This window comes from Xenopus tropicalis, chromosome 9, assembly GCF_000004195.4.
Source record: "Xenopus tropicalis strain Nigerian chromosome 9, UCB_Xtro_10.0, whole genome shotgun sequence".
NCBI classification, from domain to species: domain Eukaryota; kingdom Metazoa; phylum Chordata; class Amphibia; order Anura; family Pipidae; genus Xenopus; species Xenopus tropicalis.
In genome coordinates this window covers 11,144,659-11,168,317 of record NC_030685.2, presented here as the reverse complement: position 1 = coordinate 11,168,317, position 23,659 = coordinate 11,144,659, and the positions used below count along the sequence as shown (strand labels likewise).

The 23,659-nt window shown below is 43.0% G+C and overlaps 2 protein-coding genes across 2 annotated transcripts; both read left to right on the top strand.

Moving 5' to 3' along the window:
* Positions 1-1,183: 1,183 nt before the first annotated feature.
* On the top strand, positions 1,184-12,617 carry LOC116407753. The gene is made up of 7 exons (XM_031893723.1): positions 1,184-1,464; positions 2,649-2,909; positions 5,333-5,383; positions 6,639-6,737; positions 8,071-8,226; positions 8,994-9,053; positions 9,233-12,617. Exons 1-7 carry the CDS (start codon positions 1,188-1,190, stop codon positions 12,010-12,012), a joined length of 3,684 nt encoding a protein of 1,227 aa, XP_031749583.1. The 5' UTR covers positions 1,184-1,187; the 3' UTR covers positions 12,013-12,617.
* A 3,928-nt stretch (positions 12,618-16,545) lies between these two features.
* Positions 16,546-23,429, top strand: LOC100489315. The gene is made up of 4 exons (XM_002939846.5): positions 16,546-16,880; positions 18,014-18,294; positions 20,807-21,010; positions 22,666-23,429. The coding sequence occupies exons 2-4, from the start codon at positions 18,021-18,023 to the stop codon at positions 22,821-22,823; spliced, it is 636 nt and encodes a 211-aa protein (XP_002939892.1). The 5' UTR covers positions 16,546-16,880; positions 18,014-18,020; the 3' UTR covers positions 22,824-23,429.
* Positions 23,430-23,659: the final 230 nt, after the last annotated feature.

Genomic DNA, 23,659 nt, shown 5'->3' with positions numbered 1-23,659 from the left:
TTTTCTAGAAGCCTTAAGGAATTTCTTCCCATAAACACATGTATTGAGCTCTAAACTTACATTTTCATAAATCTGCCGCTAAATGTCATAGAGGTTACTAAGAGGCAGATTTATCAAAATGGGAGTTTAGAGCTTAATACATACAGTATAGGGGCACATTTACTAAAATGTGTTTTTTTTTTCTGGTCTTAAAACTCGATATGGTATAAATTCGAAGTAACCACGATCATTTCTGTAGTTCTGAAATGTCTCGACTATGCTTTTATCGTTCGTACGATAATATCGCAATTGCATTCCGAAAGTCACAAAATTTTGGGGGGAAAAAGTTCGTAAATGCCACAAAAGCAGTTCTGGCTTTGGAAGCCTTCCATAGGACTCAACGGCACTCGACAGATCAAACTTGGCGAGAATATAGTCCCGATGAAAGTGTAACCAAAGCGTTAACAAATTCCGAAATGTTCGTATTCTTTGTGCAAAATACGATTTATTACCAAAAACCACGAAAAACGTGTGAAATTTTAACGAAATTTTCGCATACATGCCAAAATGTTCTATAATTTAGAAAAAATACAAATTTACCTCAAAATTGTTTAGTAAATGGACCCCATAAACTCATCCACGTTCTGTTCATTCCTATGGGATTTTTAGAAGTGTATTTATTAATGGGTGAAAGTTGATAAATACGCTTCTTAAAGGTCATGCAGGTATATCCTATTTACAGAGGCCCCACTAGGGGGCACATTCATGAAAACGTGAGTTCGAATCCTGAATGGGACAAATTCGGATTGCATAAGATAATTTCTTGATGGCAAATATCACGAATATGCTTACCAAAAAATCGTATTAGTCACGATAATATCGTGTTGGCAATCCGAAAGTCACAAAATGTTCGTACTGAACAATTTTAAACAGCGGGAAAACCTTTTCGTTTTTTTTGCACAAAAGTACGAAAAAGTCGCGCAAGCAACAAAAAAGTCGCCAAAAATACACTCGGAGCGTTCGTGGATTAGTAAATCTGCCCCTAGATGTATCTCCTCTACGCATTCTTGTCTAATGAATTTTAGTAGAGAACATTCAGAGCTTCCAGAACAATAACTGTTATGACTGATCGGATAGGTGGTGAATTTGCATGTTTCTGCATATACTTATCAGGAATCTTTTCTTTGTATTTTCTTAGGTATAGAATAATGGGAAACAATAAACTTAGAGTTGGAATATTCTCAAGAGACAGAATCGACCACTACACATGGCTGATCAATCTGCTGAAAGGGCCGCGTTTCCAAAGTGTGGTGAATGAAGTCTCCCCGGTCTATGTAGGAAACAACTTAATTGACTTTATGAACAATGTGGCGCAATGCACATTCGCTATCCTGTACCACACCCAGAAGAGAGGGAGGCTGAATGTTACAGATGTGACTGATTCGTTGTACGATGATGAGCTGAAAACGTTATCTTCAATGTTGGGTAAGGAAATCTCGCACTCAAAAAGGCATTCAGTAGTGATGAGCGAATTTGTCCCGTTTCGCGCGGTGTCATTTTTTTTTTCGCCGCGCGGCGTAATTTCTGCGCGCGGCAAAATAAGTTGTGCGCCCTAGTTTTCCGTCGCGCGGTGGAAAAATCGTCACACACGTTAAAAATTGCCCGCGCGCGACTAAAATTGGACGTTCACGGCAAAAATTGCTCTCGCGCAACAAAATTTGCCCGTGCACGGCAAAAATAACGAAAGGAGCCGCACGGCGAATTTTTGCCGCCGTTTCCCGAAACATTTCGCCGGCAGCGAAACGCGAAAGTTCGCCGCGAATCTAACGCTGGAGAATTTTTTCGCTCATCCCTAGCATTCAGTAAGTGACCAGGGCAATTTTAAAAACCTTTAAAAAAACTTCACCCAAAAACCTATGAAACGGTGAAAAATTTGCAAAGCGTAGACAACAAATCAGTAGACAACAAATTTTACGTGGCAAATTTTATGCACAAATTTTTCTTTACTCCAATTGCATTAAAGTCAGTGGGCATTTTTTTTCTATTAGTGACATTTTTGTTGCACATTTTTGCAGTTTTGTAAATCCATGCCTGCTGAAAAAAAATGTGCTTATCACTAAAAATCTGCTATATATTCACTTTTAGAATCTGTCCCATTTCGCTTCCCCCCAAAATTTGCGAAAACTGTGGAAAAATTAGTAAAACGCCAAAAAAACTCACAAAATGCGGGTACCGCACAACTTTTTTGCCGTTTAGTGATGGGCTGTGTGCTCCCTCAGAGATCAGCTGACAGGAAGTGATGCAGCTCTAACTGTAACAGGAAGTAGTGTGGGAGCAAAAGGCAGAACTCTGCCCATTCATTGGCTGATGGGGCCTAGCATGTGTGTGTGCCTTGGCTTGTTTGTGCGCACTGTGAATCCTATGATCCCAGGGGGCGGCCCTTAGTACTTAAAATGGCAGTTTTCTATTTAGGATTACCCAATGGCACACACTACTAAAAAAGTATGAATATTGAGATTAAAGCAGGGTTTTACATATGAGCTGTTTATGCAATATATTTTTATAGACACCTACATTGTTTGGGGGTATAGTTTCCCTTTAATCTTCAATATAGTGATTTACACAAACCAATTAGGTAAATGTGCTCAATGGTAAATGTGTGTTTGCAGGCAAGCCAATGGTCATTGTGGTGTTAGATGACCTGAAAGACAGCAGCGATGCAAGGAAGGAAGACATACTTGAAAGCCAACCAAAGATCAAGGAATACTCCTGCGCTCTCTTCCTTATTAGTGAGAGAGAGAAAGAAGCGTTCATCCCCGGAGGTTCTGCAGGTTCTGACCTAGAATGGACAGAAGCCCACACGTCTATTACAGCCAAGATAGATCACATCATGAAGATCATGGGCAAAAGCTCCCCCTCACACAAGAGAAGTACTGAACCAATTTGTATAAAAATGCATATTTTACAATTAGTCACTAAAGGGAATACTGTATATACTCGAGTATAAGCCTAGTTTTTCAGCACCCAAAATGTGCTGATAAAGTCACCCTCGGCTTATACTCGAGTCGGGTGCTATGGGTCCCTCTAGACTAGCACCCTCTGTCCTTTGTGTGCAAATTAGGCCTCCCGCAACCAGACCCTCCAGTGCCCTGGCCTAGGCTCCCACTAGCAATACTTATTCCCCCTTACATGTCCTCCGGGACTGGGTCTGCTGCCAGTTTGCAATTGTGCAATGAGTGTAGGGTCGTACTCATATTGACCCTCTTCTCCGCTTACAGAGCTAGTTTACTGTTTTTCTTTGAAATAAATATTGAAAAACATATACCCCACTGATGCCTCAATTAATGTAATTTTATTGGTATTTATTTTGATTTATAAAACTTAGAAGTAGCTGCTGCATTTCCCACCCTAGGCTTATACTCGAGTCAATACGTTTTTCCAGTTTTCTTAGGTAAAATTAGGTACCTCGGCTTATATTCGGATCGGCTTATACTCGAGTATATACGGTATGTCCCATTTTACATGGAGAAAAATGAGCAAAACTGCTGAAAAATCTGCGAAAAGGCAAAAAAATTGCAAAACGCCAGTAGGCAACGAATGTGACAAGTGTTACGCGCGCAACATTTTTTCTGCGCAACTTTTTTTATTTTTACTCAAAATGGGTGTTTTTTCAATTTTTTCAGTCAATGGGTATTTTTTGTATCAGACATTTTTGTCTGGACGAAGGTTTTCACTGCAAATTTTTGCCACAGTTTCGCGAAAAATTTTGCCAAAACGCGGAACTTTGCTCCCAATCCATGCCTGGCGAAAAAATTTGCTTGTCACTAAAAATCTGCTATATATTCCCAAATTTTTAGGCGGTTGACAATATTTACATGCAACTATTTTTCTAACTCCAAATTAGGGATGCACCGAACCCCCTTTTTTGGGTTCAGCCGAACCCCCTGAACCCACCCAGCAGGATTCGACCCAATCCGAATTAGAATATGCTGACTAGGATCGGAAGGGGTTAAAAAACACAGCACATGGCGAAATGGCGATATTTTTTTTTCACTACCCATTTAACCCTTTTCCGAATGCTAATTAGCATATGTTAATTTGTGCTAATTAGGATTCGGATTCAGTTTGAACGGGACCGCAGATTCAGCCAAAACCAAATCCTTAAAAAAAAGCCGTGATTTGGCCGAATGCCGAACTGAATCTGGGATTCAAATGCATTAAAGTCAATAGGAAGATTTTTTTTGCGTTGACTTTTTTGTCTCGCAACATTTTTATGTTGGCGACTTTTTTGTCTCTGTGATATTTTTGTCTTGGTGAATTTTTTCACATTTAAGTCAATGGGTGTATTTTCTCGCTCCAAATGCTTTAAAGACAATGGCCGGGGTTTTCTTTTTTGTTTTTTTGCAACAACTTTTTTGTTTCGGCAACTTTTTTGTCTTGGTGAAATTTTTGTCTCTGTGACTTTTTTGTCTTGGTGAATTTTTTTCTCAGCAAATTTTTGCCACTTTTTGCCTGAAAAAATTTGCCGATGGGGAAATGTGGAATTTCGCTGCAAATCCATGCCTGATGAAAAAAAATGTGCTCATCAATATTTACAATAACTTTGTAAATTTCCATTTCTCCAGTAAAAAGGGCTCAGATCTCAACAGGAGATCTCATTTACTGTCGTGTAGGGATGTAGCGAACCTCAAAAAAAAAGTTTGTGAACGCGTTCGCGAACTTACGCCAAAAAGCGCGAATATTCGCGAACTTTGCGAACCCCATAGACTTCAATGGAAAGGCGAACTTTAAAACCTAGAAAAGCCATTTCTCGCCAGAAAACTGATTTTAAAGTTGTTTAAAGGGTGCCACAACCTGGACAGGGGCATGCAGGAGGGGGATCAAGGGCAAAAATTTCTATGAAAAATACTTTGTTGACACAGCGTTGCATAAAACTGCAAGCTATTCCTATGTATACGCAAAGGCAGCTGGCAGACCTAGCGGAAATACGCAGCGTTTTTTGCTATTTCGCACTATTAGCAACATGGAAACGGGATTTGCTGAAAAACGCCATGTGTGGCTTGCGCAGCGTTTTTAGGCCGAGAAAAAACGCCGTGGAAAAACGCCACGCAAACCCAAATTGCGAACATACGCGGAAAGTTTGCGAACTTGCGCGTTCGCGAACACCCGATGTTCGCGCGAATTAGTTCGCCGGCGAACAGTTCGCTACATCTCTACTGTCGTGGCATTAACTGCAGAAACCAGCGTTGCACCCTGCCCTCCTGATGTTTCCATGAGGTGCCTATAGGTCCCACTCTATGGACTTTCATAATATGATAAATAATATGACTTCTTTTTTATTTTTATCATTTAGGTAATATTAAGGAACATGCTGAAGAGAAAGGAAGGAAAGAACCAACACCAGGTATTCAGTCCAAGTCAAATGAAGCCAAATCGTCTTCAAATATAGTGTCAACTTTTCCTTTTCCAGTGCCACGGCGGCGATGGTTACAAACAACTGAATGTGGATATTTCAGCCTACTATTTATTAACATTGGAGATGGGTGATGTTGCCCATAACAACCAATCAGATCTTTGCTTTCACTTTCTAACTTGTAGGTGAACATTCAAATTGGATTCCTGTTTGGTGATGGCGATGTTTGCCCCCGGGTGTAATATACTGTAGACCTTTTTGCAGAGCCAAAGCTGCCCCCTTCCACCTTTCCTCTCGTCTGTCTCAGGGAGGGGTGTGAGCAGAATGGTGGCTCCCACCAATATATAATCACTTACACAACTGGCTTGGTTGTAAAAATACTCAAGATATCAGTCTTTTTGACTTCTTTGCAGTAACATAACTGCACTACAAGGCACATGGTGCTTCCGTTTACTTTGGATTGAATACTAATCACAATTTAATATTTTATTGTCCAACACCCCAAAAGGACCAGACTATTCATGATCACACCAAAAAAAGTTGTTTCAAACAAAATACCTTATATGAAGGTAAATCTGACTTAAGCTGTTAATGCATTGTCGTATCTTCCGCCCACTTTAGCCAAAAGAAGCCAAATCGTGTCCAAATCTAGTGTCAAAAGCAGAGGTCCCCAATTGTCAAATTCACATTTTTTTGCGCTGACAAAATACGAATTTGACAAATTGGCTTGCATTTTGTAGCAGTTTTTTTTCTGCACCCTCATTTTTAAACAGACCATTCTGCAGAACCAATGCTCCCAAAGCTCCCTCCTTTCCCCTCTCCTCTGGTCTGTCTAATGCAGGGTCCCCAACCTTTCTTAATCTTGAGCCACAGTCAAATGTAAAAAGACTTGGAGAGCAACACAAGCACCATAAAAGTTCATGGAGGAGCCAAATAAGGGCTGTGATTGGCTATTAGGGGCCTCTATGCACCCTATCGGCTTACAGGGGGCTTTATTTGGTAGGAAATCTTGTTTTTATCCAACCAAAACTTGCCCCCAAGTCAGGAATTCAAAAATAACTCCCTGGTTTGGGGGCACTGAGAGCAACATCCAAGGGGTTGGGGAGCAACATGTTGCCCCCGAGCCACTGGGTGAGTATGAGCGGAATCGTGGGTTACTGCTGACTTACTTGAAAAAATGTAATTTCCAACTTGCCAAGATGCTCAACATTTACTTCCCCTTGATTTCTGTTTTATTGTTCTACAGCGCAAAAGAACCAAGCTTTCCATGATGAAGCAAAAGGAAGCACTATAAATAGAGGGTGTTTGTGGCGGTGGTGCTGCTGCTCCTGCTGCAAAGAGAAAGGTAAATCTGACTTGGCTTTTTGTCAAATGAGGGTAAATCGTGCCCAAATCTAGTGTCAAAAGCAGAGATCCCCATTCTTTTTTACTTGTGAGCCAAACTTAGATGTAAAAATTTGTTTATGAGCCGTAGAAGCATAACAAAAGTTTTGGGGGATGCCAAGTAGGGCTGTGATTGGCTAGTTGGTAGCCCCATGGGGACTGCTGGCCTGCAGGAGGTTCTGCTTGGGGTAAAACTGTGTCTCTGGGTTTCCAAAACTTGTCTCCAAGCCGGAAATGTAAAAATGGCTCCTACTTTGAGGCCACTGGGAGCAACATCAATGGGGGTGATGAGCCACTGGTTGGAGATCACTGGTCAAAAGCGAGTGAGTTTCTATATAAAGTCAATAGGAATAGTCCCTAACAGGCTCTAATTAGTGATGGGCGAAATATTTCGCGAAAACGGCTGAAAAAAATTTGCTGCGCATCCAAAAATTGTCGCCCCGACAAAAGAATAGCCGCGGGCAACAAAAGAATAGCCACAGGCGACAAAAGAATAGCCTCGCGACAAAAGAATAGCCACTGGCGACAAAAGAATAGCCACTGGCGACAAAAGAATAGCCACGGGCGACAAAAGAATAGCCTCGCGACAAAAGAATAGCCCCTGGCGACAAAAGAATAGCCACGGGCGACAAAAGAATAGCCTCGCGACAAAAGAATAGCCTCGCGACAAAAGAATAGCCACTGGAGACAAAAGAATAGCCGCAGGCGACAAAAGAATAGCGCGGGCGACAATTTTTTTTTGGCGCACATCATTTTCACTGTTTTGCAAATTTTTCGCCGTTTCGCGAATCTTTTCAAAGATTCGCAAATTTTTCTGCGAAGCGAAACAGGACAGATTCGCTCATCACTAGCTCTAATGAATAACACTGTGATTTTTCCTGGTGTGTGATCTTTTTTTCCGCTGACAAAATGAGAATTTGACTTGCTTTTTGTCCCAGTTTTTTTGGTTTTTTTGCACTCTCATTTTTTTCCCCCAAATTTAATTTTGATAAATATGCCCTTTGGTGTAATGACTAAAATAGACCATTCTGCAGAGCCAATGCCCCCAAAGCTCCATCCTTTCCCCTCTCCTCTGGCCTGTCTAATGGGTATTAGACATTGGGTATGAGTATGAGCAGAATCGTGGGTTACTGCCGACTTGCTTGAAAATATGCAATTTCCAACTTGCCCAGACGCTCAACATATACTTCCCCTTGACTTCTGCATCTCAACAAGTTTTAGGTGGCAAATCACACAGCATATAATAGTAGAAGACTACAAGATGCATGCTGTTTCCTGTTTTTTTTGTTTTACAGCGCAAAAGAGCCAAGCTTTGTATGATGAAGCAAAAGGAAGCAATAAACATGGAGAACATTGTTGGTGGTGTCGGTGTTGCTGCTGGTTGTGGTGTAGCAGCCAATGTTGCCCCTGCTGCCCCTGTTGCCGCTGCGATCCAAATACCTTAAAAGAAGGTAAATCTGACTTGGCTTCTTGTCAACTGGTAATGCATTGCCACGTTGGTGCTGACCACTCTTTCATACCTCAGCAGGGTCGGACTAGGGGGTGGAGGGCCCACCGGGGCTCCCGCCCCAGGGGCCCTGCAGGTGCCCGCGCTGGCCCCCCTTACCCCCCTCGCAGGGCCCCCCCACCCGACATCCTCCCCCTAGCGTGTAAATTTAACGGAGGAGGAGCGGTTGGGCATTCCCCACACCCCAATCACAACCCCACAAATACACAAATAATAACATTTTCTCAATAAAAAGCAATGATCATTGATCTTTAGCTTAATTACCTTTACCGCATTAGTCAAATTACTAATATTGATACAGGGTCGGGCTGTGGGGTGAAGGGCCCACAGGGGCTCCCACCCCGGGGGCCATGCAGGTGCCCCTGCTGGCCACGTCCCCTAATTACACCCCCCGCAGGAGCCCCCTGACCCCCCCTCACAGGGCCCCCCACCCAACGTCCTCCCCCAAGCATGCGTAATTTAACGTGTCAGGGGAGGAGTGGTCAGGCAGGGAGAGCGCCAGCAAGGGTCGGGTCTGGGCCACCGAGGCCCACTAGAGCCGGGGCCCACCGGGATTTTTCCCATTGTCCGAGTGGTCCAGTCCGACCCTGTATTGATGTAAAATGAGTGAAAACATCTCCTCATTCATTGTAGCTGATACCATCAATCACATTATAATTCAAGTCTGCACCAAAAGGAATTATATTTTGTTATTATGTATTTTTCTTTTAGAAAAGGCCAAAATCCTTAATGAAGAACCCGAGCAAAGCAACTTTCTTCCTGAATCTCCAGGTAACCCATCTCTGCACTGCTAAAGATAATATTCTACACCACTAGTTTCCCCAAGGCGTAACCAAAAAAATCCAGACTTTATCGAATTGTCACTGCGGCAAGTTTAATCTGGCGAATGTTTAGTTAATGTTTAGTTAATGAGCCCCCATATCTACTGATAACTTGTCTAATATCTTCAGTACTAGATCAGCCGAGTAGACAAGAAAATACTGTGCCGACGACCAGATCATGGGAGCAGAATGATTACACCCAACATGTAGCTTCACAATACAATGACCAGGAGGAGAAGATTGCTACTGACCCACCATCACCAGGCACAGTCATGTGGGACTCACAAGCCAATGAGAACTCCTTGAATCTATTTGAACATTCAAACCCAACATCACCAATAAATATAGAGCAAGAGCAATGGCAGGTACCTGATAAGAATCATTCTGGGACATTACTATCTTTACAAAATAAGCAGGAGAAGAAGAATGATACACAGGTGTCTACAACACAAGCAGCTTCAGATACACTGGTACCAACCACAGTCCAAGTGGAGTTGCAGGCAAATGAAACCTCCTTGTATCCATCTGAAACTTCAAACCCACCATCACCAGCCAATGTGGAGCAAGAGCAAGGGGTTTGGACTGACACAAATCCTTCTGGCTCTTCCCTTTCATCACAAAATGAGAAGCAGGAGAAGAAGGACAATACGCAAATCTCTATAACACAAGCAGCTATAGACCCACCATTACCAATCAAAGACAAGTTTGAGATTCAGGCCAAAAGGACCTCTTTGCATCTATCTGAAAATTCAAGCCAAACATCACCAATAAATATGGAGCAAGAGCAAGGGCAGGGGACTGATAAATATAATTCTGGTTCATTACTATCTTCACAAAATCAGGAGAAGACGAATAATACACAGGTGTCTACAACAAAAGCAGCTACAGACCCACTGGTACTAATCGCAGTCCAAGGGGAGTTGCAGGCAAATGAAACCTCTTTGTATTCATCTGAAACTTCAAACCCACCATCACCAGCCAATGTGGAGCAAGAGCAAGGGATTGGGACTGACACAAATCCTTCTGGCTCTTCCCTGTCATCACAAAATGAGAAGCAGGAGATGAAGAATGATACACAGATGTCTACAACACAAGCAGCTACAGACCCACCATTACCAATCAAAGACAAGTTGGAGATGCAGGCCAATGTGACCTCTTTGCATCTACCTGAAAATTCAAGCCAAACATCACTAATAAATATGGAGAAAGGGCAGGGGATTGATAAAAATACTTCTGATTCATTACTATATTCACAAAATAAGGAGCAGGAGAAGACAAATGATACACAGGTGTCTACAACAAAAGCAGTTACAGACCCACTGGTACCAACCACAGACCAAGGGGAGTCACAGGCAAATGAAAACTCCTTGCATCCATCTAAAACTTTGAACCCACCATCACCAGCCAATGTGGAGCAAGAGCAAGGGATTGGGACTGACACAAATCCTTCTGGCTCTTCCCTGTCATCACAAAATGAGAAGCAGGAGAAGAAGGACGATACCCAAATCTCTACAACATATGCAGCTACATACCCACCATTACCAATCAAAGACAAGTTGGAGATGCAGGCCAATGGGACCTCTTTACATCTCTCTGAAAATTCAAGCCAAACATCACCAATAAATATGGAGCAAGGGCAGGGGACTGATAAATATATTTCTGATTCATTACTATCTTCACAAAATAAGGAGCAGGAGAAGATGAATGATACACAGGTGTCTACAACACAAGCAGTTACAAACCCACTGGTACCAACCACAGTTCAAGGGGAGTCGCAGGCAAATGAAACCTCCTTGCATCCATCTGAAACTTCAAACCCACCATCACCAGCCAATGTGGAGCAAGAGCAAGGGACTGGGACTGACACAAATCCTTCTGGTTCTTCCCTGTCATCACAAAATGAGAAGCAGGAGAAGAAGGACAATACACAAATCTCTACAATACATGCAGCTACAGACCCATCATTAGCAATCAAAGACAAGTTGGAGATGCAGGCCAATGTGACCTCTTTGCATCTTTCTAAAACTTCAAACCCACCATCACCAGCCAATGTGGAGCAAGAGCAAGGGATTGGGACTGGCACAAATCCTTCTGGCTCTTCGCTGTCATCACAAAATGAGAAGCAGGAGAATAAGAATGATACACAGATGTCTACAACACAAGCAGCTACAGACCCAGTCAAGTTGGAGTTGCAGGCAAATGAGACCTTGGAGTTGCAGGCCAATGAGACCTTGGAGTTGCATTCCAAAGAGACCATGGAGTTGCAGGCAAATGAGACCTTGGAGTTGCAGGCAAATGAGACCTTGGAGTTGCATTCCAAAGAGACCTTGGAGTTGCAGGCCAATGAGACCTTGGAGTTTCAGGCCAATGAGACCTTGGAGTTGCAGGCCAATGAGACCTTGGAGTTGCATTCCAAAGAGACCATGGAGTTGCAGGCAAATGAGACCTTGGAGTTGCAGGCAAATGAGACCTTGGAGTTGCAGGCAAATGAGACCTTGGAGTTGCATTCCAAAGAGACCTTGGAGTTGCAGGCCAATGAGACCTTGGAGTTTCAGGCCAATGAGACCTTGGAGTTGCAGGCCAATGAGACCTTGGAGTTGCAGGCCAATGAGACCTTGGAGTTGCAGGCCAATGAGACCTTGGAGTTGCAGGCCAATGAGACCTTGGAGTTGCAAGCCAACAAGACCTCTTTATATACATCTGAGTCTTCAAATCAACCATCACCAACTAATGTGGAGTTAAAGCAAGAGCAAGGAAAGGGGGCTGAGACAAATCCATCTGCCGCTTTGCTATCATCACAAAATAGAGAGCAGGAGAAAAAGAATGATCCAGAGATATCTGCAAATACACCTACAACTACGGAGCTTCTACTGCCAACCAAAGAGGAGGAGGGAATGGAGGTTCTCTGAATTCATCTTTGAATGGTGCAGGGGATGGAGGCTGATGGATTTCCGACTTTACTATTATCACTTAATGTGCAAAAACAACAGCAATAATTTCACACATTGGGCAGAGCCAGAGACCCTGGGTTAAACCCTGCATTCAGGGAACTTTCTAAATATAATTATTCTGTACTGCTTATGAAATAATCACGTTATTCTTCAGGATCTCACTCTGAGCAACCTGTCTTCATGGTCTCTTCCTGCTGGGGTCTGGGTCAGATTTTGATTGGCAGGTAGGTCTACTGCGTCTTTTAGGGGGGGCTTCTTTTCCTAGTAGAGGTTTTAAAGGTAACTTAAATAACCAATTCCATCAGAGCTGGTTAGTTTGAAAGAGTGAGCTCTTATACATGTTCTAGGCAGAAGGTGCAACCCCCATTCAAAGGATGTATTAGACCTAACTGTCTATCAAAACCTGAAGCGGGGATGGCCGGGGACAGGGGGGGCCCAGACTGTGTGGTCTGCTTCTACATTGCTTCAGATAAATCTCCACTCCATACCAGCTTTCAGGTTGGAGAGAGGGTGGGGGAGCAGCAGGGTGTAAGTCAGGGCTGGGGAGGGGTGAGTCTATTCTGTGCCGGGCCCCCCTGAAGATTTTTTTCACAGGGGGGCCCAGAGTAAAATAGTTAATAAAATGGCAGTGGATAAAGTCATTGGAGCAGGAGGAGGCAGAAACATCAGAGATGGAAAAGCTTGAGTGGGAAGAGAGAATCAAAGGGGTTGGTCACCTTTGAGTTAACTTTTAGTATGATATAGAGAGTAATATTCTGAGACTATTTGCAGTTGGTCTTCATTTTTTATTATTTGTGGTTTTTTTTAGTCATTTTAGCTCTCCAGTTTGGAATTTCAGCAGTTTTCTGGTTGCTAGGGTCTGAGTTACCTTAGTAACCAGGGGGTGGTTTGAGAGGGTGACTGATATATGAATAGGGGAGGGGCTGAATAGAAAGATAAGGAATAAAAAGTATCAGTAACAATAAAACTGGAGCCTCACAGAGCAATAGGGTTTGGTTGCCGGGGTCAGTGACCCCCCATTTGAAAGCTGCAAAGAGGCAGAAGAGGAAGGCAAATAGTTCAAAAATTGCCCTGGGGGTAAAAGGGGCACTAGAAGCAAAAACATGATTAACCTAATTTAAAATTTTTGGCAAAATGGTATGATGATGTAATGCGCTATCCATATGATTTTGTTTCATATCTGTAATAAGATGCTTTAGATGTTCATATACAGAAACAGCCCGTTAGACAATGTGGGGTGAGTAAATGACATATGTTATCTGCATGCAGCAATAAACCCTATTATTTGCACAGCATGACACAGAATTATTATTATTATTATTATTAGTAGTAGTACCGTGTTTATACAGTTAAAGAATAGAAGAACCAAATAGAATTTGCGGAGCAAACTGAATGGAGATTTATGGGCCAACTATTTTGTTCCAGAGGGAACAAACTCTGAGGGTTTTCTTTAGTGGGACAAAAACATTCCTTCTTTCCCAACGCCCTCACTTTTAGAGCTTTAATAATTCTTTAGCTCCAGGGTCAGACTGGGGTGTGCAGGGTCCAACATGGCTGCCGCCCCAGGGATCCCCACACAGCCTCAGGGTCCCACAAACCATCAGGGGCCCCTAACATGGCTCCCAAACCCCTCAGGGGTCCCCAACATCCATCCAACCCCCTTAGATCAGCTAGGGAGCCCCAACAGGGATCAGGTCTCAGTCGGCAGGACCCACTGGGTTTTCTCCCAGTGCCCTATCAGCTCACTCCGACCCTGCTTAGCCCCCTTATATGAAAGCTCTTGGCTGCCGCCCCAGGAGTCCCCACACACCCTCAGGGTCCCCCAATGCAGCCCCCACACACCCTCAGGGGCCCCTAACATGGCCCCCAAACCCCCTTAGAGAAGCTAGGGAGCCCCAGCAGGGATCAGGTCTGGGTTGGCAGGACCCACCGGGTTTTTTCCTGGTGCCCCATCGGCTCACTCTGACCCTACTTAGCCTCCTTATATGAAAGCTCTTGGCTCCCTTATGTCATTTTTTGGCTACAGTCTAGAACAGTGGTTCTCAACCTTCCTAATGCCGAGACCCTAAGGGGGGCCAAGTGCGACAAAGTTACACCACTGCCAACTTAAGTTGGGTCAGTCCCAAAGCTCCTGGTATATACCATCTTATTATTAAGCAAGAATTTGGAAAATGTGAAGAGTGTGTAACCCTTGGCCTAGGACAGGTAGACCTAGACACTAGGACACTAGACCTTTTAACCCAAATAGGCCCTCTCTCAGTGGAGGAGGGTTGTTGTGTAGAAATACAAACAGGGAGCCAGAGGTTTGTGCAAAGAATAAAACGGTTTATTGAATCAACCACAGGGGTTTACTCACGATCACGATCAAGGTATTTACAGATGTTGGATACAGTGAAATCTAGAGCAGGGTTCTGTGACCCCATCGTGGAGACGGCTTGTTGACCAGGATCCCATACAGCAGAAATGGCTTGAGGGCATGAAACACAATAGATTAAATCCCTCTTCAGTACTGTGGGTCACTTCACTTTAGGGCAGCATTGCCTAAAGGTCCCCATACACGGGCCGATTCTAGCTGCCGATATGGGTCCCTTAGACAGATTCGGCAGCTACCGTATATACTCGAGTATAAGCCAATCCGAATATAAGCCGAGGTACCTAATTTTACCTAAGAAAACTGGAAAAACGTATTGACTCGAGTATAAGCCCCTCAATGGTGCAGCATGAAAAGCATCCATATACCGGTATACAAAATCTTTAATCCCATAACTAAATATGGCATTTCTGTATTCTTGGTTGGGTTGGGTTGCTTGGTGTTTCTTTTTATAGTAATGCAAACAATAGAAAACATCACAAAAGCCAAGGAATACTATCTGAATTACTTTATTGACACTGCCCATAAATATATCGCGCCACTCACTGTGTCCCATAATGTGCACATGCTGCTTAATCCTGATGAACGGCACCACGGTCATCCAGGGGGATCCAGAGAGGGGGGGCTCCGGTGTGCCTCATGGTGCGCCGCTCCCTATGTGCAGCATCGCGCCGCTGCACATAGGGAGCGGCGCGGTGCCACGGTCGTCTAGGAAGGGGGGGCTCCTGGGTGTTACTCATGGCGCATCGCCCCCTATATGCAGCGACGCGATACGCATAGTGTCGCGCGCACGCCGCGTATACTTGCTGCTTAAGGCCGGCCACAGGAGGGGGGGTGGTGCCCAACGACCGTATTGCCTGTAGTTTGCACGCAATACCGTATATACCCAAGTATAAGCCAATGCTTACTTTTTAAGCACATTTGTAGGGCTGAAAAACTCGGCTTATACTCGAGTATATACGGTAATTGGCCCATGTATGGGCACTACCGACGGGCCTGCCTGACCGATATCTGGCCTGAAATCGGCCAGATCTCGATCGGGCAGGTTAAAAAATCTAGTCGAATAGGGGACCGCATCGGCCCGTTGATTTTGCCTATACCCGTTGTTATAATTCGATCGTTTGGCCCCAGGCTTGAATTAGCCTGGATTCTCCTGATATCGTCCACCCATAGGTGGGGATATCGGGAGAAGATCTGCTCGCTTGACGACAAGCGAGCGGATCTTAAGGTGTATGGGCACCTTTAGGGCAGGGCTGATCTGGCACCTAGTGTTGCCCTGAGGCAGCCACCCCTGCTCACTGCCCTGGTCTTATTTTTTAATCACTAGAGCGGGTTGGGGAGGGGGGGCACATTGAAGAAGAAATTCAATTTAAAATTTTTATTTTGCCTCTTAAAGTTGCCTGAGGCCAATAATTGTCCTTTTTCTGAAACACAGATGCTTTCTGTGGGAAAAAACCCAATATTAATAAATAGAAGGATATATATATATATATATATTAGTGGTCCCTATATTACAGATGTGAATTGAGGATTTATAAAGCTGTAGCTGTGGTTTCATAAACAGGCAGTTGCATCAAATACATTGCGGTTGCGTCAAAAAAGTCACGTGCATCAAAAAAGTTGTGTGGTAGTCGCATATTTTTGGGCAAAATGAAACAGGGCAGATTCGTTCATCCCTATTGGGAATCAGTGTTCTTATTGGTCAGTTCTTCTGCATAATGAAGTTTGAATTCTCATTGGGGAATTTTCTTGCATCTATAATTATGTTTTTTGGCTACTTCTATAGCAAAACTAGGGGGCGCAGTGGGACAGCATCGTGGCTGAGGTTTATGACCCCTTTGAACCCCTTAGAGTTCCAGCCTTTTGCACCAATGGGATTGGCAAATGAGTCCCTTGGGTGTTTTACTGTAGGCCCTAAGGACAATACTGTGTGTATTTGTGTGTCTGTGTGTGTTTAGTACAGTTTGGGACTTTATAAAACAAATCAGACTTCAGACAATTCATACTGGAGCGTCTACACAACCCCTTGGCAACACAGTTACGGTTGCTGTGAAGCACTCGGCATTGTGGGAAAGCATTGTCTAGTTGCCGTGCAGTAAAGGTAAACACATGAACAATCAGAGCTGAGAGAGAGATAATAATCTGCATCTCACAGAAAGTCATAGGAGCAAAAATCCCACATCTGCCCCTTTATTCCTCCCTTTTTTAATTCCCTTGCTGAATTGTGTTTCTTACACTCAGTAATGAGAAGCCTGGGATTGCAGCTCGCAGCTCGTTGCCCTAAGTGAAAGTGAAACTGAAATTTCCCATAAACGTTAACCAGCAAATTCCATTCCCACTATTCAGGGGGGGGGGGAGAGGGAGTTATTATGGGATTGCCTGAGAGGATATGCTGAGACGGCAGCTTGGAAACCAGAGGAGAAACCGACATTCTGCCTGGAAGCTTCATAGCACGGTAATGTATTTAATATCCTCCTGGGATCAATCACTTCTACTGGTAACGGGGCTATTCCTTATGTGTTATATGTGTTATATGTGTTATATGTGTAATATGTGTTATATGTGTTATATGTGTAATATGTGTTATATGTGTTATATGTGTTATATGTGTAATATGTGTTATATGTGTTATATGTGTTATATGTGTTATATGTGTTATATGTGTAATATGTGTTATATGTGTTATATGTGTTATATGTGTTATATGTGTTATATGTGTTATATGTGTAATATGTGTTATATGTGTTATATGTGTTATATGTGTTATATGTGTTATATGTGTTATATGTGTTATAGTGATACTGAGACGTTCCAGAAAATATAAGAACTGTAGGATTTAAACCGGAACTAAAGGCTGGAAGAAAATGAAAGTAGCTTTCCATGTTATACATGTATGGGACCTGTTATCCAGGATTGTTCTGCCCCAATAAGGGGTAATTATATCTTAGTTGGGATCAAGTACAGGTACTGTTTTATTATTACAGAGAAAAGGGAATCATTTAACCATTAAATAAACCCAATAGGGCTGTTCTGCCCCCAATAAGGGGTAATTATATCTTAGTTGGGATCAAGTACAGGTACTGTTTTATTATTACAGAGAAAAGGGAATCATTTAACCATTAAATAAACCCAATAGGACTGTTCTGCCCCCAATAAGGGGTAATTATATCTTAGTTGGGATCAAGTACAGGTACTGTTTTATTATTACAGAGAAAAGGGAATCATTTAACCATTAAATAAACCCAATAGGGCTGTTCTGCCCCCAATAAGGGGTAATTATATCTTAGTTGGGATCAAGTACAGGTACTGTTTTATTATTACAGAGAAAAGGGAATCATTTAACCATTAAATAAACCCAATAGGGCTGTTCTGCCCCAATAAGGGGTAATTATATCTTAGTTGGGATCAAGTACAGGTACTGTTTTATTATTACAGAGAAAAGGGAATCATTTAACCATTAAATAAACCCAATAGGACTGGGATCCCATACCTGTTTATGTTTATTTCTCCATTTTGCTCAGTTTTATTGCACAAATAATATCTATGACTAAACCCTGATCAATATATTTGTCTGAATGCTTTTGTCAGACGCAACATGAAAAGCCAGAGAACCGTGGGAATATTTTCGAGGGATGGAAGACAGAGTTATAACTGGCTGATAGATATGCTCAATGAGACAGATTTCAGCAAAGACGTAAAGGAAGTTCTGCCCATCTACATCGGCAATAATTTTTCAGAATTCACAGCCAACGTGTCCGGGTGCGGGTTCGCTATCCTGTATCACACCAAGAACAGGGGCAGAGTGAATGTGACCAATGTGACTGACTCTCTGTATGATGAAGAGCTGAAATATTTATCCAAAAAGCTGGGTGAGATGGGTCCCATACACACAGTTCTGTATTATCAGACTTAATTTGGGCATCAGCTATGATAATGTATAACTGATTTTAAGGGAAATCACCCTTAAAAGAAAACTACACCCCCAGAAGGAATACGTAACCAACAGACAGTTTATATTATGTTAAGTGGCCTATTAAAGAATCTCCCCAATATATATATATATCAGTAAATATTGCCCTTTTACATCCTTTCCCTTGAGCCGCCATTTAGTGATGGGCTGTGTGTTCCCTCAGAGATCAGCTGACAGGAAGTAATGCAGCGCTAACTGTAACAGGAAGTAGTATGGGAGCAAAAGGCTGATGGGGCCTAGCATGTATGTGTGCCTTGGCTTGTTTGTGTGCACTGTGAATCCTATGATCCCAGGGGGCGGCCCTTAGTACTTAAAATGGCAGTTTCCTATTTAGGATTACCCAATGGCACATACTGCTAAAAAAGTATATTTATATGAAAATGGTTTATTTAGATGAAGCAGGGCTTTACATATGAGCTGTTTATGCAATTTATTTTTATAGAGACCTACATTGTTTGAGGGTAAAGTTTTCCTTTAACAACTACACCTTTATTAGAGATCCTCTTAGATAATCTCCCAATCCTGTCCATGAGCAGTGGGCATGTCCTATCAGTCCCCAGATGCACAATAGAATGTGGAGAGCCAATCACAGCTCTGCCCTTACACAGAGTAAAATATATATGACAGTTCCCTATCAGGTCCTCTTAGCTTGCCTGAAGTCTACTCAATGCCATCGGCTCTCCCAATATATAGAAACTGCTCTCTCCCATTGTCGGACTGGCCCACAGGGATACCAGGGAAATTTCCAGTGGGCCCGCCTGCTTCTAGCCATTTGGCCTAATTCAGGGTCATTACTTATTATTCTATGGGAACAAAGCAACTAAATATATGGAAGAATAGATTATATTATGTAAAGATTAAAAACTAGGAAAATATAGAGAGTAAGAAGTGGATGAAAAATAGTTTGAAGAGTGGGCCCATGGTCTAAGGTTTTCTGGTGGGCCCGGGGGTTTAATCTATACTACACCTACTTTAGCGCTTCTTATTAGTGATGAGCAAATTTTTTTGCCAGGCATGGATTCGCAGCGAATTTCCGCACCTCGCCATTGGTAAACTGTTTCATGAAACTTCCGTGAAAATTTGGCACGGAAAAAAATGGTCACGTCAAAAATGGGCACAATCATGTCAAAAATGGGCACAGTCACGTCAAAAATGGGCACAGTCACGTCAAAAATGGGCACAGTCACGTCAAAAATGGGCACAGTCATGTCAAAAATGGGCACAGTCACGTCAAAAATGGGCACAGTCACGTCAAAAATGGGCACAGTCATGTCAAAAATGGGCACAGTCATGTCAAAAATGGGCACAGTCACGTCAAAAATGGGCACAGTCACGTCAAAAATGGGCAGTCACGTCAAAAATGGGCACAGTCACGTAAAAAATGGGCACAGTCACGTCAAAAATGGGCACATTCACGTCAAAAATGGGCACAGTCATGTCAAAAATGTCCTTTAGTCCTTTAGTATGGGCACCAATGAAATCGTCCAGATCTCGATTGGGCAGGTTGGATTTTTCTGTTGGATCGGGGACCACATTGACTCGTTGATGGAATTGCGCTGAAAGTCTGGCAAAAAAATTCGCTCATCACTATCCCCGACTATATGAGCATTGGGGCATGCAGCTGGGCAGGATAGTTTAACTCCAACCTTATGCTACACTGAAATATTTCAGCTGCCCATTTAGCCCCATCAGGCTTATTCAACATGGCAGCTTATTTCAAAATTGGGCAGACATCTATAAGTTGAAAAGTCCCATTGGATGGGGCTGTATAGGCCTGTTTATGCAGGGACACTTAACCCAACCGTAAAGCTGTCCCACTGCGCCCCCTAGTTCTCTATAGAAGTTGACGGAAAACGTAATTACACATGGAAACCAATTCCCCAATGAGAATTCTACTGACCCAAAACTTAATTATAGATGCAAGAGAAGTGACCAATGAGAATGCTGATTTCCAGCACTGTGTCAGGCCCCTTGCTGGTACCTTACATATAGAGATAATGATGTCATTTTCCCGTCATTATATGGCACAGGAATCAGACATGGGGATAAAGGGACAGACTTGTTCAGTGCTGGGAAACTGTGCTTAATGCTCCCAACTCCAATTGCAGGAACAGAGAACAGGGAGCCAGATTTATACAGATCAGCTGGGATTCTCATTGGAGGATTCTTTTGCATTTCAATGCTGCCAATGCGGGCCCTAGAGAGCTGGGAAAGTTTTATTGTGCAATATTGCTTTAAGAATACAACCCTGATGTTGCTGGACTACAGCTCCCAGCATGCCTCACCCTTCATTATATGTTACATTATTCTGGGATTTGTAGTCCAGCAACAGCTGAGTAACGTTTGGTTGAGCGGCGCAGGAGGGTTTAGTGTGATCTTGTGATCCAATCCTTGGTTCTCTCTGTGTGCAGGCAAGCAATGTGTCATTGTGGTGATAGATGACTTGGAGGACAGTAGCGACAAGTTTAAAGAAAGCCTATTGGCTAATCAGCCCCGTATAAGAGAATTCTCCCAGGAGCTTTTCCTCATCAGCCAAGTGGAGAAAAAAACACTCAATGAGGAAATGATGAACAAAAAGCTTCAGATGAAGAACATCATGGCCTCAAACAAAAAAGGTATTTATCACTATGGGGCCCATACTAAGGTTTTTTGAGAAAAGTTCGATTTTTATTTTAACGTTTTTTTTTTGTTTTTTTTTCGAGATATACGTGTTTCAAGGGCAACTTAAACACATTATTACTTTCTAGTTTACACATTTTCAAGGGGAAGTTAATCACATCCTTGTTTTCTATTTCACACACTTTCAAGGGGAAGTTAATCACATTGTTTTCTATGTTTATACAGTTTCAAGGGCAAATGAAACACATTATTGTTTTCCAAGATGCAAGTAAGGAAAATAAGTGTCAATATTCCTAAAATGGCCACTGGAGCACTTCCTGTTTGGGAAAAATAAAGAGATTTTGTTTTCGAGAAATATATTCTCCAAAAATTTCGTAAAACTTTCACCAAAATTCGTCAAACATTTTGCATAAAACTACCACGAATTTCAAAACTTTTGTATGATCAACTTACAATTTATCGAGGCTATTAATAAATACCAGGGCCAAAACTAGGGGTAGGCAGAAGCGGTAGCTGCCTAGGGTGCAACAGTGGGGGGGGGGGCGCCAGGCAGGTACCTTTTTTACCTACCTCTAGTTATGGACCCCTTCCCCCCCACTGTAGTGGCCCCAACAGCCCCACCGACCTGTGTGTGCGCTTGCACACACATGGGGAGGCTAGTTCCTGACCTTTGGGGGTCAGGAACTAGAGGTTCTGGCCAAGCCGACCAGGTTGCCTAGGGAGCTTGGTCGGCTTGGCTCAGAACTGATAAATATATCATTGTTTGAATTTTTTTACTCAAAGAAGTCTTAGGACTTCATGAAGCTACAGAAATTAGATTGAAAGATCACTGGACAGGGGGTGAGGGGGGTGAAGCATACAATCAAAGGGATGTAAACCTTTCCCCATCTCCTAGATCTTCAAAGTAATGGTCAAAGCCTAATTACAGATGCAAGAGGATGCTGTAAATAAGGTCCACCCTCAGGGCAACATCAGCCATCTTGGCTCTTATATGAAATGTGAAGGGAAATGGGGCAGATTTATTCATATCTAAACAAGGGTTATTTTCTCAGCTGGTCTATATATGCTAGCAGAAAAAAATCTGTTCTGCTGCCTTTTACCCCCTGTATGTGCTCCTTGCACAGTCAATGTTGCCCTACTATTGATAATATATATGTGTGTGAGCAGGAACCTGCTCTGGGGGTATCTAGAAGAGCTAGTGGCAGGGGCGGGCCGAGCTGTGGGCACCCTAGGCAACCCGGTCGGCCATCTCACCCCTGCACCTGTGCTATTGAATGATAGTTCATTGCCCCCACCGCATAATGGAGGACAGACTAGGGGTAGGCAAGAGAGGCTCCTGCCTGGTACCCCCCAATCTTTGCGCCCTAGGAAGCTACCTCTTCTGCCTACCTAGTTCCTGGCTAGTTGCTATTCTTCTCAAATGTCACCCAAGCTGGCCCTTAGGCTGGTCCTTTCCACTGGCACCACAGTCTGGGAACCACTGCATAAGGAAGTGGGTGACAAGCGACCTCCAGTATCCTGTCTAAGTGTCGGAGGTCTGATATTTTGGAGAGCCTAGTCCTAGGCCCAGTAAGATGTTCCAACTACAAAAACTGCTTCAGCACATGATTTTATCTTAAATCTAAGCTGGTTTCCATTTTGTCATTTCAAGGAAACAATAAGGAAGGTGACAGAGGAACGAGGGGAGGAGAAGGAACCGGAGACGGGCAGGAGAAGAAGCCTGGAGAGAAGGAGGAGGACACGCGGAATACAGAAGAATCGGTACCCAAGGCCCCAAATAAATGCTCAGGATGCTGCTGTTTTCAGTAGCAAGCTGAAATCTCCCAGAATGCAGAGCTCTCCCGTGCTGACCCTACAGATATATTTATCGGTACATGTGGGCAAGTGTTAATTACCCAATACAGAGTCAAATTTTTTAAAATGTTTGTTCCCATGCTTTTAAACGAAACAGTTTCCCTATAATTAGGACCTAATTCTTAGTATCAGCTTTAGTCATCACGAGAGGTCATTAAAGGCAAAGTTCACATTCCAAGAACATATCGTTTCAAACTCGAGAAAAAAAACATCTTTCCATGTTTCAGAGGGTTTTCGCCCTTGTTTATTGAGTCACTGCTATATGATGTATTCTACTGGGAAAACAATATGTTTTGTTAAGGTGAACTTCCCCTTTAAACAATCATTGTTGTATAAAACTTCTACAGTTGTCCCCAACCTTTAAGAAGTTGATCTGTGTTGGCCTGCATGTATCATACTGGGCTTTCTACAGACTGTGGGGCCCCCTGAAGATGCTGGGGGCCCCTTATGATGATATAGTGTTATTAATGATGCTCATTGTGTCATGTACAGAAAGTGTTGTGTTTTTAGGCAAGCTTTAGCTTTTATATACAAATGAACACTAATACCAGGAAGTGGAAAGTTCTATGGTTAATGGGTTACTTATTGACTGATAAGAACAATGAACTTGTGTAACTGCTGTACTCTACTTAGTTATAGACCCTTTTGTCTATATCTATATTAACATTGAAGCACTTTAGGCCTACAGGAAGATCACTAGGGGGCAGAGTTAGGTTCCAGCTGGGGAAGGTTTAGTAGAACAGATAGGGGTCTTCCAAAGAACTTCTGGTGCCAACCTACCACCACCAGGG

What these genes read in the sequence shown, in the direction of transcription:
- LOC116407753 (XM_031893723.1), top strand. Translation starts at nt 1,188, where the DNA reads ATGGGAAACAATAAACTTAGAGTTGGAATATTCTCAAGAGACAGAATC. An exon ending in CTCCCCCTCACACAAGAGAA is followed by an intron (nt 2,910 to 5,332) that starts GTACTGAACCAA and finishes TTTATCATTTAG; the next exon opens with GTAATATTAAGGAACATGCT. An exon ending in TCCAAATACCTTAAAAGAAG is followed by an intron (nt 8,227 to 8,993) that starts GTAAATCTGACT and finishes TTTTTCTTTTAG; the next exon opens with AAAAGGCCAAAATCCTTAAT.
- LOC100489315 (XM_002939846.5), top strand. Translation starts at nt 18,021, where the DNA reads ATGAAAAGCCAGAGAACCGTGGGAATATTTTCGAGGGATGGAAGACAG. An exon ending in ATATTTATCCAAAAAGCTGG is followed by an intron (nt 18,295 to 20,806) that starts GTGAGATGGGTC and finishes CTCTGTGTGCAG; the next exon opens with GCAAGCAATGTGTCATTGTG. An exon ending in CATGGCCTCAAACAAAAAAG is followed by an intron (nt 21,011 to 22,665) that starts GTATTTATCACT and finishes TGTCATTTCAAG; the next exon opens with GAAACAATAAGGAAGGTGAC.